Source organism: Myxocyprinus asiaticus, chromosome 40, assembly GCF_019703515.2.
Source record: "Myxocyprinus asiaticus isolate MX2 ecotype Aquarium Trade chromosome 40, UBuf_Myxa_2, whole genome shotgun sequence".
NCBI classification, from domain to species: Eukaryota; Metazoa; Chordata; class Actinopteri; order Cypriniformes; family Catostomidae; genus Myxocyprinus; species Myxocyprinus asiaticus.
In genome coordinates, this window is record NC_059383.1 from 36,615,118 (window position 1) to 36,632,828 (window position 17,711).

The 17,711-nt window shown below is 41.0% G+C and overlaps 1 protein-coding gene across 3 annotated transcripts in view; it reads right to left on the reverse strand.

The window, feature by feature from the left end:
* Positions 1-17,711, reverse strand: part of LOC127430473 (protein Shroom3-like) — a 108,815-nt gene that overhangs the window by 25,401 nt on the left and 65,703 nt on the right. For all 3 annotated transcript variants that reach the window (XM_051680271.1, XM_051680270.1, XM_051680272.1), the window contains one exon: positions 4,390-4,524. In XM_051680271.1, coding sequence (XP_051536231.1) covers positions 4,390-4,524 — 135 coding nt within the window. The remainder of the gene's footprint in view (positions 1-4,389; positions 4,525-17,711) is intronic.

Consider the following 17,711-nt stretch of genomic DNA (forward strand, 5'->3'; position numbering starts at 1 on the left):
ATATATATCCTGTTATAGCAAAAATATCTAAAAAGTTTTTGGGGAAAAGTATAAAGGAAACTACATAAATGAGAGTGTCCATTGCTGATGCTACAAAACAGTAAACTGTTAAATGAAAGATAACAGAGCAATATCTGACCAAGTTTTCTGATATCATTCTTCTAGTGTTATCAAAATTACCGGTACTTCGGTACCAAGTCATTGCTAAAATAAAAAAAGATGTAATGATACCAGTGTTTCTGCAGTAACGGTAGTTCCGAGCACCTTCCGAGACTTATTTTGGTACCCGCACACTGTCTGACTGACAAATGACTGCTTTCAAATGCTCACACACTTATTTGAGCACGTACTTTTATTCTTTTTATGCTGAAATGGACAGTTAATCAAATTAAAATTGCAATATGTCCTAGTGTGATTATTAAACCGCAAAAGGCTGCAATCCAAGTCTGCATTCAAACTACTTGCTTTAAAAGAATGTGTGAAGCAAACTGCTCACACACACTGGAAACTACACAGACAATGACAATCATTTGTGTTGTATGAGATGACAAAGTAGAGCACTAAATCACTGTGAAGTGCATATTGCATGTAGACTATATATTTATATAATTAAATCTCAGCATTCACACTTTAACAATCACACTGGGCCATGTAGCAAACTGTTTATCCATCAGAAAAAGTTAAAGGTGGACTCAGTAACTTTTCTGTTTGTGTCATCTTGGACTTACACTGACACCTACCGGCTTGGATGCAGCATCATTTAAAATCAATAGTTTTCAGTTTCAGATGCCATAGAAATGTACTCACAGTCAGCCATGATTACTTTAATCAATGAGTGAAAGTGTCAAATAACAGGACGGTTACTGAGATTAAGTGAGTAGTATTCAGCTGGTCATGTGATTCTAACATGGAAGCCCCCATGTGTGTATCCTCTCCATTTAGAATAAAACAGCTTTTTTAGGGTTACTGATGTGACTGGAGTCTTCATTGTACTATGAGTGGCCATGATTTTCTACATATATTGCTAAATTACAATTCACGTCTTTAGGAGTTAAACATTTTTAATGAGGAAAAAAATTACTGAGTACACCTTTAAACTGTTGATGCTCATTGACCCCACTCATGGGTTTGACTTTACTTTGCTTAAATTAGTTCACATTTACCATATAGTGTGCTGTTCAAAATTGTTCATAATATTGACAAATTATATATCTTTATAATATGTCAACATTATTAACTCTTTTTTGACTAGACTATATAGTATATGTGAACTAATTTATGCAAAGTGAGATCAGTTCTGGGGGGGGGCATGCACATCAACAGGTTAAGCTTCCGTTATAAACACGCATCCAAATAAAAGCTCGTCAAAATAAAACCATGTTTCAAAATAAAAGCTAAGCGCCTGAAATTGAAGAAATTGCAACAGAAATATATTACAACTGTATAGTAAGATGTAATACTCACTGTAGTAATATTAATAATAATAATAAATAATGATTAATGAATAATGACAATAATAATAATAATAATAATAATTAAGCAATACTTCACTAGAACGCATTTGAAGAAAATTAGAAAAATATCTTAGCTCAGTAGGTCCTTAAAATGCAAGTGGACGGTGATCTGATTTTTGAAGCTACAAAAATCACAGACAGTCAGAATATATGTCATCCGTACAACACCAGCGGTTAAATTAATGTCTTCTTAAGCGACACGATCGCTTTTGGTGCAAAAAAGATAAATATTTAAGTACTTTTTAAAACTCTAAATCATGCTTCCGATCAGCAGCGGTACGCGCGTGTGACGTAATCACATTGGCATTTGAAATGCGAGAACTGACGCACGTGTGTCACAGCCGGAAGAGCAGCTCTGTTTACAAGTGAGAAGGAGGAACTCTGTACAGTAGCTTGGTTGGTTTTGGTTTAGATCTGTATTTATCTGTTTCTCTACTCACAATGGTGCATTTGTGTGCTTATCCTGGATGTCCCAACCGAGTGAAGAATGTGAGATTACGTCTGTATCATGGCAACGCGAGTATGTCACACGAGAGACTGCTTGAAGTCCACCCTCTCTGAAGCGTTGGATTATAGTTAAAAAGTACTGAAATATCTTTTTCACACCAGAAGCGATCATGTCGCTTTAGAAGACATTAATTTAACAGCTGGTGTTGTATGGATGACGTTTATGCTGACTGTCTGTAATTTTGCATTCACTTGCATTTTAAGGACCTACTATAATAATAATAATAATAATTCCTTACATTTATATAGCGCTTTTCTAGGCACTCAAAGCGCTTTACATAGTATATGGGGACTCTCCTCAGCCTAAGATAACCTCAACCTAATTTTTCTAATTTTCTTCAAATGTGTTCTGGTGAAGAAAGAAAATCATACACACCTGGGATATCATGAGGGTGAGTAAATAATGAAAAAATTTTAGTTTTTGGGTGAACTATCACTTTAAGCAATGCATGCTTAATTGAGAAACAATTGAAGGAAACATGCATATCTTTTAATGTATTATTTACAATTAAATTTATTTGTAAATATGCTTAAGGAGTGTGTTCAATAGAACATATTTACTATATTAGCAAATATTTTCGGTGGTATCGAAATTGTTATCGATAACCGTGAAATTTCACTTGTTTTGGTACCGACTACTGAAATTTTGGTATCGTGACACTACACTCTTCTAAAATAATCCAGAATATGAAACATTCATGTCTGCGCGCTTACTTATATGAGAGTATATTTTCTCAAATTTAATAGGCTCAAAGACCATATTTAATAGGATCAAAGTGAAGGCAGCAATATGCACAACCTTTTTCCTTTTAGCTGAACGGTCAATGGGAATGGGCAAAAGTCAGGGTTGCTGTCTTCTCATATAAATAGTCCTTTTTGCATTTCTTACACTAAAGCTATATGGTCAAAATATAAAGACCTAAATCCACCCGCAATGTTATAAATAACTAAGAAATCCTTCTTAAGTCTTTTAATGAACTGACCAAACAACACACTGGCATGCTAGATAGCATACTGATGTATCAAGTTGTTGTAACATACAGAAAAACCCTTCATGAAGCAAAATCAGGTAATGCAACCCAAACTAAAGATAATGTAACATTCTCAATTTCTCTTTTTCTTGGACTAAATGTACTTTATTGCTGCCAGTGAGTTGTTGCAAAGCTTGCTTGACTGATCCACTAGTTGTGTTGGTGGTAGTGTTTCCTGCACTGCCTCTCAGCAGCGGCACTCCACTGCTACTGAATCTCTAGTGCTATGGCAAAAGGATGATGCCCAAGTTGTGAGCTTGCAGTCTGAATTGAAATCAAGTGCATGCCACGAAATACCACGCAAACAACACGTCTTTCTATTGCATTGTGTAGGTCTGAATGATCTATCAAAATAAAATTAGGGATGCACCGATCCTCATACTGACGTTTATGACCGTATTGGGAATTGGTCCAACGAGCCCGATCCAAGTCAGACACAGGGTGTTAGTCATAGTTGTTACCGTCAAGCTCCAAAAATGGCATAAAAGAACCATAAAAGCACCATTGAAGTAGTCCATTGATGTGTGCCTTTTATTAAGTCTCTTGAAGACATCTGATAGCTTTGTGAATCTCAAAAGGCTGCATTTCAGCGCGCTTCAGTAAATGAGCAGCTGTTGTGTCACACACACACAGATAGCACATGCGGGTTGATGACGCGTTACTGTTTTTAGCTCCCCGAGCGGCTCGCAATATGTGAGCACTCCACACGAAATACATCTCAGGTGTAGTTTCTAGATAGTTCAGTTCGGCTTTAACATGCATTGAGATTGGAACCAGAGGAGCAATTAACCAGATTTTGAATGAAAAGCATATTAAACTACTGTGAACTAGCCTACAAACAGACACTCTATGGTCACCGTCTTCCTGAAATGTTCTGTCAAAATAAAAGCCCCAGGGTTTTAAAGTTAATAAATTATGACTGAAATACATTACTAATGTATAATAAAATTCTACTATTTATAATTTTTATTTGTTATTATAATAATAATTATTATTGTTATTTTAATATTTTTATTTTTTAAATTAAGTTAAAAAAAATATATATATAGAAAAGTGGACTGATATTCTTTTACAACTGAATAAAAAAGAGGTCTAAATCCATTTAGTCCAAATACAACTTGAGAAAATGTCCAAAGAGATCTGGATTCTTTTCTACTGAAGACTTTCACTGGAATAACTGTTCTTTTTGCTGCTGCATAATCCAGTAGACTATTTAAAAAAAAAGTTACATGGCTACACGTTTTACAAGAAAGGAACTCCCTGCTCTTAAACAGAACAGGTTAAAGGATCCCTAGTCTGCAGGTGTGCTAGTGTATGTGTGTGTGAGTTGTGCTGACCTGGAATGATAGCTTTGGTGCCAGGGGGCTCCCACACCACCCTGGGTGACTTGCATCATGCTGTCTGAGTCCTGAGGGCCCTCGCCCAGCTTCGTAGAGTGCCAGGAATGAGGTCGAGAGCCAGGTTCACTTTGTCTGAGAAAGAGATACAGACAGGCAGATCAAAACACATGCAAGCACACAGGTGAAATACATACATACAGTATATGCAAACACATGTTCACATTGATACACACATAAAGCCATACACAAACACACCCTTAATAATTAACCCCATTTTAAAAAACAGGTTTAAAAATCCTTGCCTGTCTTTTACAATACTCAAGAATACAATTTAAAAAAACTTACTGTTCATGTGAACACAAATGTATTCACAAAGATCTTATAAAGATCAGTATCTGTATTTATTTCATTTTAAATAAAGTTAAATAAATAGTAAAAGTAGTCTGAAGTAAACACAAAGCCTAAATTGGAAGCTGATTGTCTGATGTAGTCAATGCTTCAAAGAAAAGTGGATCAAAACATCCCTAAAGTATGTGGCACTAATGTGGCCTAATAACCAGAACCTCAAATAAATACTTTTGACAGATTGTGCCATCAAATGCACTCATATCAACTCAACCCATATTTGGAATAAGAATTTAGGTTCACATTTTAGAATGTTCCGAATGGCTGAGAAAGAAAACAATATTGTGCGTTTTATACACAAAAATGAACGAAATCAAGAATAGTCTTGAAAAACCTGTAATGGCCCTGAACCTCTAGGATGTGTGATTTTGGAAACATTTATTCCTGAATATAAGAAATAAAACATTTGCAGGGTTGGAAGCAGATTTCTATTTTTGTTTTTCACATAGCGTTCTGTAGTGTGTTGTGGAAACATGGTAAGAATGCCACCATTGTCTGGAACAAAAACATTTTTGGTTTCAAGCAGTGTGGAACATAATGAATGTTTCTCATAAAACGGTCAACAGACTGTCTGTACCTACTGCTGCTCCAGACATTTGAAAAAACGCACACACACACGTAAAATGCCACTCAAAGACATTGTCTGTGCCAGTTTGTGCCCAACCAGCCTTAAGCCTGCTGACCAAAGTGACCTAATAAGACCTTAATGATAGTGTGAGATCAGTAGCCAGTGAGACAATCCCAGAAAGATTGTACTCCTTCAGCTGAGTGGGCAAATCTAGCACATACCTTTTTTAGAGCTGTACTAGAACTCTGGAATACAACTTGTAGAATTTGAGTCGCAATGCTGTACACAATTCAACTCGATTTTGAACATTTGCTTGCCTTTGTACAGCTCGTCACCACAATGCTAGGGTGTTTTGCATTAGGAGGTCAACTGACAGTGAATTTTTCCGATAACTTAGGTGGTGGGAAATGCCGATAACTGATTAATCGACCGATAGTTTAATCAACTTAATTAAAATACCAGATGCAGTTTATTGTTCAACCAAAATACCAAAAATAAACAGAAAAAAATTTGGTGCATAACGTGGAACTTTTAAATATAAACAAGCCCAAAACAAACTGGGGACTCTTATTTTGAAATGATGAAAAAACTATCTGCAACTATCACCATAGATTTTTGCAGATAACTGTAGTTCTATAAAGCAACTATCGGCACCAATCAACCGGTAAAACCGATATATCGGTCTACCTCTATTTTGCATAGTTGCCAAGGTGTTGCTGTGGAGTTGCTAAGGTGTTCTGAGTGGTTGTTAGCGTGTTTCTATGTGGTCCCTCGGGTTTTCTGGGTGGTTGCTAGGTGGTTGCTTACTGGCACAAGTCTCTATGATATTCTGGTCCATAGATACATTATGGTCATGGATGAGGGTTGGATAGTACATCTTACAATAGTGGTACATCTTACAATAGTGGGGCAGTACACCGGTCTTGTCTTCCACAAAGCTGTACCTTGATATTCCTGTACCTTAGCTTCTACAAAGGATGTAACAACCCACTCAACTGAACTTTGACCTTGCATAATGGAGACAGCTCAGACATTGCATCCGCAAAACATCTGGCTTTCATGAAGTGTTGCTATGGAAGCAACTCTCTTATTGTTTTAAACACCCTCTTCCAAGAGGCCATTCCTTCTCAACAGGTCGGAGTTGTACAGTATTTGTTATAATTTGTCTGATTCCTACTAGTGAATGGCGACAGATTTTTTAGTGAACTACCCATTTAACACCACGGTCCTTCAAAGCACTATGCAGACAGCAGATAGCTTTTATGCCCTCCTTATGAAGTTCCAAACCTACTGTAGTTTAATCTAAGAGAGTAAACAGGAAACACAGATCTAGAACAACTTATCTAGATCCACAAAAACATGTAAGCAGCCATTTCATTTAGGGAGGATAATTATGCTGCATTTCTGGAATAGTTGGAGTATCCATTAATCACAGTTCAGATTATGGTTTCCTGCCATGGCTGATCAAGCAAGGGAAGACAAATACCTGATCAGCAGGATCAAGATTATTTATACAATGTTGCAATCAAAATACTTTAAAGCCAATGTAAACACTCCTTTTGAAATAAAAAAAATGAAAGTCTTTTCAGGGCCATGCAGAGATAAGAACAGAAAAAAAAACAAAGAAAAATATACAACTTAATACACCAAGGTTAATGCAAAATGCAAAAAACTAAGTAATTCACATTAGTCCAACTTTTATCCAGAGCAACTTAAAGTATGCTTATTACAAGAACAATCTTGTAAAACCTGGGGTTAATCACCTTGCTCAAGGCACAAGGGTCATAGTTCATGGAGCTCAAACCAGTAGGTAACAGTTACCTGCCCAACCCCTAAGTCACTATGCCATACCACCCAGTAAAAAGTACAGCATGTAGCCATTGACAGAGTAAAGTGCATTCATAAAGTATTCAGACCCCTTCATTGTTTTCACATTTTGATATGTTGCAGCCTTATGCTATAATGCTTTAAATTATTTTTTTCACATCAATCTACAGTCCATACCCCATAATGACAACGCAAAAAACAGATTTTTAATAAATTTATTATAAAACATGTATAATTTAAAGCATTTTAGCATAAAGCTGCAACATAACAAAATGTGAAAACAATGAAGGGGTCTGAATACTTTATGAATGCACTTTACTCTGTCAATGGCTACATGCTGTACTTTTGTACAGCATGTAGCATTTGTACACTGCATATCTCTAAGCTTAAAGCACAGTGCAAGCATCAACTGACCTCACTAAGTCTGCAACATTCTCAAACCATTGTTTCCTTGGTACCTAGTGATACATCTTCTCATATTGAGCACCCAGCAACTGTTACCTTGCAGTAAGCCTCAGCACTTTAGTGATTAGTCCAGTGGTCAGACCACTGACGCTGGTCTCGGCTGGTGTCTTGCACAGCGCCCCATCCGATCTTCCAAGACTTGATTTCTGCTTCCTCCGCAACTTTTTGCGGTAAAAGGCCCCAAGCAGCTCCATGGTGTCTCTCCCGTCTCCCGATAAACTCAAGAGTCAAATAAGAAGCGGCGGGAAGGGTTGGAGGGGTATGGTACAACGACGCATAGATCGCTAAAGCACGTAATTAAGCGTCATTAAAATGACACGATAAGGCCTTAAATAAACATCCTGCCCTTGCCAGCCCAGTACTGGGCATTCAGAACAAACATATTTTAGAAATGGAGATAGCCAAAGGAAGGAGAAAAGGGTGAAGGGGAGTGTAAGATAGACAGAAACAAAGAATAGTTTCATTTTGTAAGATAGTCAGTGAGGAAGAGAAGAGGAAGAAAATGTATCCAAGAGGAGCAAGAGGAAGAGAGAAGAAACAGGGATAGAAGAAAGAGGTAATTGTGGAAAGCATGACAATTACAAGAGAACTGCATGTCAAAGCTGGAAAGGAAAAGTCGAATAAAAAGTAATTTAACACAATGCCTCATTTAGGGTGGTTTACCCGCTGACAACTGGGAGCAAATGTTAACACATGATAGCATGCATTCATAATACAAAACAAAGACTTCACTTTATCTACATCTTATTTTCCCTTCTTTTTCTCCCTCTTCATCATTATGATTATACTTTTAACATGTGATCCCAGACAAGTCAACAAACCACTGCAGTCCCAGAGGGCATAATGTGTACAGGAGAGCCACAGAGCTCCCTCGTCAGGGCATGTCGGAGGGTCGCTTTCATGTGCCGGTGACAGCTGTCTCCGGGCCTGAAGGGGATCGGGGCAGGTGTAATAGGACAGTTGTCCTCACCTGTCGTCAAAATAAGGCCACTAGACTTGAGCAATGTGGTGACATATTGCTTGTGTGCAAGTCGGAATCGGAGGTTGGTTGAAAATCGAGGAGATTTCTTTCACAAATACATCACAGAGTGGTGACACTTCATTCAGCTCGGGTAAAATAACTGCAGATTTCTGTGGCTTCACATCATTCCACCTATCTCCCAGGAGACCCCAGGATATTCCCTTCTAGCCACACTCTCATGGTAAACTGACCCAAGGGGATCTAAAGAGTCTGACACAAAAAAACACCCTACCCAAAACAGTCTCTCTCGTGTCTGTTCGTCGCCTCCCTGGCTGGGCCAGACTGCGAAGGGTGTGTCGCACTGCAGAAACCTTATCTGATCCTTGGGAAAGCAGCTCGTCAACTACACTAATCTGTTTGATCTGAGAGGAAACTGAAATTAGAGAATTGGGTTAGACTTTGGGATGGGGGGTTGTCTGTATGAATTCTAGCGATCACAGCACAGAGGTGTTTGTTGAAAAATGGTAAGATGTAGTTACAGATAGAGATGTATTTACCTCGCTGGTGATGGGAAAGTACATACTTCTGCATATGTAGTAATATATTATTGCAGTATTGGGACAACAATTGCATCTTGACACCATAGAGTCCTTTGTCATGTACTGCTTGCATTACAAGAGTTAGCGTCTGGCAAAATTCAATACCTTAAAGCTGAATTGTGAAATTCCTGCACCACTAGTGTCACCAAATTTAATTGCACAACAGATAGTCCCACCCCAAATTCATGTCACTGGTTGAGCCAGTGTTGCTATGTTGGGCTGGATGGGATGCTCAAACCAACAGAGCATAGTTTTGATAGCGGACAGAGCCACAGTAATTTATTTTTCAGTGAGCTGTTACGTCTCGTGAACTGACGAGCACTGTAGCCTTTCAAAGTATACTCTTACTGCGAGTCCGTACGGACGTGTTCACTGCATGTGCAAGACTGCTTTGTCACCGAGTTGACTATTTAAGTAAACTCCAGGTGCATGTGTGGAGAACACGTGCAGACATGGACTGTTCATGTGTCAAGAAAAACTGGGCTGAATGCGCACAGTCCACACACACTATGCTGATGACGAAATTTGCATCACACGTACTGTGCACATGATGTTCTGGCATGTGGAAAATCGAAACATACTTTAGCCTGTACACTTGTCAGGGGAATCAACCTACGAATGGCTTATTTATAGTTGTCTCTTCACATCAACTTGGGATAGGAGAGCATTTTATGTCCTGAATATATATAAATAAATAATAATAATAATAATAAAACATACATTATCTTTAATCTGACATGGTTCAGACTGAATCTTTCCAGGAGGGAGAGGAAATGTTATTAATGTGTGTCACTGTGGATTAGGGAAAATCCAACTGTAACAAGTCACTGGATCTGTCGGAAGGAGGAAGCGGGACTCGGCATAATCTTTTCTTTTTTGTAATAAAATGTTTTTATTGATTCAAAGAAAAAACCCAACAGAGAAATACAGAACACATACACACCGAATCAACATTTAACATTTAATCCCCACTAATATCCCTCCCCAGACACCAACCCCACTCTAACCCCCAACAAACACCCCCGTGGTCACATAAAATAATATACACACAAACAAACCAAAAATAAAATAAAATAAATAAATAAAATATATAATAAACATACATAAACTAAACTTCTCTCTCCCCATCCCTTCCCCGAGAGTCCCCCAAAACTGCCAAATACCCTACCCACTTTCTGTAAAACAAGTCCCCAAACCCCAGCCTTCTACCTGCCACCTCCTCAAAAGCCGCCACCCTCCCCATCCCTGCACACCACTCCAGAAATGATGGCGCTCCGTCCGACTTCCAACCCCTTAAAATAATTTGTCTGTCAATCATAATACTAGTCATAATCCAATTTTTAATATATTTGTCCCCCAAATTTATGACCGCCCCATCGCCCAAAATACAAAGTCTGGGGCAAAGTAAAATTTGAGTGCCTAAATCGTCACACAAATAACTCTGAACCTTCAACCAAAAATCTTGGATCTTAACACACCCCCAAAAGACATGGGTTGTGTCTCCAACTTCTGATTGCCATTGCCAGCAGGTGGGTGTGTCTTTAAGACCAAGCCTATATAATCTAGAGGGGGTCCAATAAAATCTATGTAAAATCTTAAATTGCATAAGGTGAACCCTGGCGTATTCTTTTCTTAATGAAGCCATTTATTTACAATAAACAACGTGGCTTTTCAGCACACACACACACACACACTCAGGCATTAGAGGTGATTTCCTACAGGTGTCAATCCTTATCATTCTGTCTCTCGCGGCCTCACTCTCTGCAAACGTTGCTCAGCCATGCCCCCATCACCACATACCCCCATTGCCTGACTCAGGCCGGAGAGCCATCCGGCCTGCGGACCACCTCAAACTTATTGGTCTGGAGAGCCAGATATCAACGGGTGATCTCCGCATTAGTATCTTTCAAGCAATGGAGCCACTGGAGGGGGGCATGGTCTGAACAGAGGGTGAAAGCTCATCCCAATAGATAGTACCAGAGGGTGAGGACTGCCCACTTGAGCTTGCGACTAATGTACAGCATGGGATGCTCCTCCCCCTCCACCATCTGGGACAGTACCATTCCCAACCCCCTGTCCGATGTGTCAGTCTGCAAGACAAAAGGGAGAGAGAAGTCGTTATTGAGAATGCAATAACGGCCTGCCGCAGAGTGCAGCTTTCACTTGCGTGAACACCTGCTGCCACGGCTTCATCCACTGGACCGGATCTGGTGCCCCCTTTTTAGTAAGATCAGTCAGCGGGCTGGTGACAGTCGAATAGTAGGCACAAACCTGAGATAATAGCCAGCCAGCCACAGGAACTGTCTCACCTCCTTTTTGGTCTTAGGTCTCGGGCAGGCTGTAATCACTGCGGTCTTATCAATTTGGGGCCGCACCTGTCCGTGACCCAAGTGGAAGCCCAGATAACGTACTTCCACCCGTCCAATTGCACACTTCTTAGGGTTTGCCATGAGTCCTGCCCATCTCAACGACTTCAGGACAGCCCTCAGATGCTGCAGGTGCTGCTGCCAGTCATTACTGTAAATATTGATATCATCAAGATAGGCAGCGGTGTAACCGGCATGCAGTCTGAAGGTTCTGTCCATGAGCCGCTGAAACGTAGAAGGGGCCCCGAACACACCGAAAGGAAGGGTGACAAATTGGTGTAAGCCAAACGGTGTGGAAAATGCATTTTTTTCACGGGACATGGGAGTTAAGGGGATCTGCCAATATCCCTTTTTTAAAATCCATGTCGAATAAAAGCGAGCTGTGCCTAACCGATCAAGCAGTTCATCAATCCGTGGCATTGAGTATGCATCAAAATTAGACACCGTATTGACCTTTCTATAATCCACACAGAACCGGACCGAGCCATCGCTCTTAGGAACCAGCACCACCGGGCTGGCTTAGTCACTGTGGGATTCTTCTATTACTCCCATATCTAGCATGGCCTTTAATTCTTCCCGAACCACTTTTTTTTGTGTTCGGGTAATCGGTAGGGACGACTGCGTACCACTACCCCTGGGGTCACTTCAATATGGTGCTCTATGAGTTTTCTATGACCGGGAAGAGATGAGAACATGTCAGAGAATTCTCCTTGCAACCTGGCAACCTCTGTGACTTGTGACAGTGAGAGGTGGTCTCCGCAAGTGACCAGGATGACTCGATCGGTGGCTTATAAGTGTACCTCCGGTCCGAGCTCCTCCCTCTCCAGAACCACTGTCCCCAGAGCCACAGGGACCGCCTCTCTCCGCGGTTTTAGGAGACTGAGGTGGTAAATCTGACGTGCTCCTCTATCCTTTCATTTAACCTCATTATCGATTTCCCCGACTCGCCGTGTGACCTCAAAGGGCCCTTGCCACTTGGCGAGTAATTTAGAGCTCGATGTGGGGAGCAATACAAGGACTTTATCTCCTGGTGTAAATTCCCATAGCCGTGTACCCCTATTATGAAGCCGGCTTTGATGTTCTTGAGCCTGGAGAAAATTCTCTTGTGTTAATTGCCCCAGAGTGTGGAGTTTTGCTCTCAGGTCAAGAACATATTGAATTTCGTTTTTGCTGTTTGAAGGTCCCTCCTCCCAATTTTCCCATAGGACGTCGAGCATGCCATGCTGTCGGCGCCCGTACAATAATTAGAATAGGGAGAACCTTGTGGAGGCTTGCGGGACCTCTCATACTGCAAATAATAGGGGCTCAAGCCACTTGTCCCAACTGTGAGCATCTTTGTGCACGAACTAATGAATCATATTCTTAAATGTCTGATTAAATCGTTCGATGAAGTCGTCCGTTTGGGGGTGGTAAACACTGGTCCGAATCAATTTAATCCCCAATAATTCGTACAGTTCACGTAGTGTACGTGACATAAGCATCGTGCCCTGATCAGTGAGGATTTATTTCAGAATCCCTACTCAGGAGATTATTCTGAAGGGTGCCTCCACAACAATACATGCTAAGACGTTGAGCAGAGGCACTGCTTCTGGATATCGCATTGCATAATCCACCAGAACCAACACAAAGCGATGTCTGCATGCCGTCCACTCTAATGGCCCGACGAGGTCCATGCAAATTCTTTCGAAAGGGACCTTGAACAATGGAAAGGGGTGCAATGGCACTTTTGGGGTGGCCGCGGGATTCACCAAGTGACATTCATGGCATGCCGCACACCACCTGCAAACATCCTGCAAATGCCTGGCCAACAGAAATGGGCCATCAGACGGTCTTGTGTTTTTCCCTGCCCTAAGTGACCCCCCATCGGATTATAATGAGCCATCTGGAATAACTTTTCCAGACGACTCTTCGGTACTAACAATTGGGTTGTATCCTCCTTTGTCTGAGCATCCTGCGTCACTCGATACAACTGATCCTTAATAACTGAAAAATACGGATATGCGAGTGCAACGTCTAGCTGGAGGCATTGACCATCAATCACTTTCACTTGATCAAGGTCATGCCTAAGGGTCTCGTCTCGCGTCTGTTCCAGAGAGAAATCCTTTAAAGGCTGGGGAAGCAGAGACTTCCCCCTCCCTTACGTCCTCCTGACGTGAAGCTGATGTAGACAGCCCTGGCTCCGCCTCCCCAGCCAGCAAGTCATACACCACACACCGATACACTTTGTTGCAGGACCCATCCACACACATTCCCCATAATAAGGTAGTGCCAGCCAATTCATTCCCAAGATTAGTGGATGGGTGAGGCAGGAATTAACCGCAGCCTTGACACTTTGTTTTTGTCCCCAAAACTGAATATTGACCATCACTACAGGGTAATTTTGGATATTCCCGTGCACACACCTTACCTTCACCCACCGGCTTGTATCCAAAACCTCGGATTGAACCAAGCTTTGGTGATTGGAGGTTTGATTACAACCTGAATCCATCAAGGCTTGATATGCACACCCCCCCCCCCCTTCAGCACATGCTCCTGCTCGATCGGGGCAGACTGTGGTGCCATTTCCGGGGAACCGGAACAGGACAGGGGAAGGAGAGGGGGATGGAGGAGAGAGAGAGAGCGGAAGAGGGAGAGAGACCGCCTCATCCAGCGACACCGGGCGGTGGCACAGGACCCACTCCACCATTCCTTTCGGTAGTCCGGCAATGAACTGCTCCATCACACCAGATTGAGCACTCCCTTGGCGTCACATTCTTCAGCCAGCAGCCACCTTCGGCAGGTGTCACAGAGCTGTTGGGCGAATGCAAACGGGCGGCTGCGCTCGCCGATGTTGTTCTGGGCTGTGGCTGACCTGTTGTAGGAGGGCCTTCTTCAAGTCCTCGTACACCAGGAGGCTGGCCGCAAAAAGTTGTTGGGCCACAAGTTGGGCTTCCCTGGACAACAGCGGCAGTAGGCGGGCTGCCTACTGGGACCTCGGCCACTTCCATGTGTCAGCTGTCTGCTCGAAGAGCTCAACGAAAGCCTCCAGGTCGTTTTGTGGTCCCATCTTGGAAAGCGTGATGTGCATCATGGCTATGAGTGGGTCTGGGGTTGTGGGTGAAGACCCCTCCTGGTGTACCAAGCTCCGCAGCACCTGCCGGAGACTGATGTTGCACTTGGTGGATGCTGGCGAGGGTCTTGAATACTTCGGCCAGCTGCGAGGACTCCATGATGGCATTTTCTTCCTCCTAATCCCGGGTTTTGGCATCACTGTAGCAAGTCACTGGATCTGTCAGAAGCGGGATTCGGGATATTCTTTTCTTAATGAAGCCATTTATTTACAATAAAAAATGTGGCTTTTCAGCACACACACTTAAACGCACACACACACTCAGGCATTTGAAGCGTAGCTCTCTCTCCCTCTGGCGGTCTGGATTGCCCTTTTATCCCTCTCCACTCTCACTGCAAACACAAAACAGCTGTTAGTGGTGATTTCCCACTGGTGTCAATCCTTACTGTTCTGTCTCTCCCGGCCTCTCTCTCTGCAAATGCTGCTTGGCCATGCCCCCATCACCACATAAACCTTTGAGTGAGACGAATAACTTTGGAATGTTCCCAATTCAGGAATGTGAAGAAAACACTGATGACAGATAAACTGCATGTGAACTAGACGTTATTAACATCCTAATATAAGCTTCTTCCAAAAGCCAATTACAGAATCATAGAGAAACTGAGCTAACTAGAGAGAGAAAGAGAGACGGGAGGGGAATGAATGATGCTGGGAGACGTGTCTATTTGCACTTAGATTTGAATCTTTGTCCCATGACACTTTAGGCTCATTTTCTGTAATTATTACATGCATACCTAAATGCATGTGTATGATAACATGTACACACATAAAAACACAGAACTGCTCTAAACTGTTGGGTGGACCTAACACAAATGGCTAAACTCTTGTCTTGGTTTTGTCTGTATACTGATTGTGTTTTATGCAATACGTTCATGTTTACGCAAGCAATGATGGATGAATGAATGAATGAATGAATGAATGAATGAATTACGCAAGCAAATTTAGACGAATCAAATCAGTCAAATCAATCACTCTTGCAAAAATCAATCACATTTTTTAGAGAACACAGAGTTGACCAAAATATGCAGGAACAGACCATCTTAACACACAATCGTGCAAATTTCTTTAAAGTCTTGTTAAGCATTATGAATTCTACGACTACATATTATATTTAGATCCTAAAGGGGGGGGGGGGATTAAGTAAGGCAACTTAAAATAGATAAAATCTCAGTCAGTATCTGTATGTTTACATGAGAGAGACAGGAATTATTTTGCACACTATCTCTGTCCGTGTGTCTCTGCATTGGTCAGCGCGCCATCTGTCGGACTAATGCTACATTTTTAGGAAAATGCAAGACTGAAAATAAATCACCATTCTTATGCGTTTACATATTTGAAATAACAGTATTAGGCTACCTAGTTTTGTACATTTTGTGAAGAATATGTTGTGCTTACTAGTGCAGAAATCACAGCCACAATGCTAAGGTGGACACATCTACAGCTTGTTCAGCTGGGTGCCAGGGCATTCTCATGCGATTGCTAAGGTGTTCTAGTGGTTGCTAAAGCATTGCTAAATGGTTGTCAGGTGACTGCTAACTGGCCCAAGTCAAAAGGTCCCACCCCTAATACAGTACATTCTGGTCCCTAGAGATGGATTAGGCCCCTCATTGAATGTAATCATTAATGTATCTGATGAAAGGAAAGTTGATCAAGTTGATGTAGTCCGTTGCAGAAACACTAAAGCTTTTAGTATTCTATAAACTCAGAAGCAGATCTCCTTAATGCCACCTTTCCAAAACAACCCTGGATACGGATGAAAGCGAGATTTAAAACCAAGTCATCTATTTATTCACAGCATCTGTACATACTGTAGTTCTCCAGCTTTATTTACACACACAGTATGAGAGAGAGAGAGAGAGAGATCTGATTTTTACAAAACACATTATTCCAATTAATTGTTACAATTATCACAATTAACAAATAAAACACATTGCACTACACAGTCAGTAAAGGCTTCAAGACAATAAACACGCTAATTAAAATATAGAGAACATGATCAAAAAGAACACAGCTTTATAAAAACTTTAATCAATTAGAAGCCTATATTTTACTGTTGCTAGTGTATGAACATTACTACAACATTACAGTCAGAACTCTGTTCAACTTGATTTTTTCCTGCTTATGTATATAGCCATTTTAGCTTTGCCCAAAATGAAGTTTCAAAGATGACATTCATACTGCCTTCTTCTAATTTTTAAAATCAAGAATAAAAGTATGTACAGAAAACTCTAAATCAAAACAACAATAATAATAATAATAATAATAATAAAAGATGTAAAATATAAAATAAAGGCCCAAGTCTAGAAGCCCACACTATAAAAAGCTTTCTCCTGACCTATGGAAATTAAACCAATATTTAAACCAAAAATCTAAAGAGGCATCAAATAGGTCTCTAATTAAATAAATGTTGTCAAAAATTGACCTACCAGCCATGCACAATGACTCATCGGAATGGATGACCTTACCCAAAACTTTTACCAGTCCAGTGGGCAATACCTTAGAGAACATTTAGTCACAACACAGCAAGGACACAGGTCGCCAGCTTTTTATATCATTAAGGTCACTTTTCTTGGGCAGAAGAGGAACGCTCTTTGACAGCTCAATGGCAGAAGCTCTTTAGCTAAACTGTCATTGAGGACATCCAGCAAATCCTTCCCTGTAATATCCCAAAAAGCCTTAGAAAATTCAACTGGGATTCCATCTATCCCAGGAACCTTGCTATTCTCCATGCTTTTAAGAGTTTAATAAAGCTCTCCCTGTAAGCTCTCTTTAGTGCTAAAACAGATATTCAGAGACTTTTGGCAACTCTTCAAGAAAAAAATGTTCAACAACCAGATCCTCTCTACGCTCGCAACCATAGAGATTTTCAGAAGAAGAATTTGTATGGGACATCCATTTGATCTATACTCAAAAATTGTGACCCTTTTCTCCCAGTTTGAAATGCCAAATTCCCACTGCGGTTACTCACCTCAATCCGGATGGCGGAGGACAAGTCTCAGTTGCATCCACTTCTGAGACA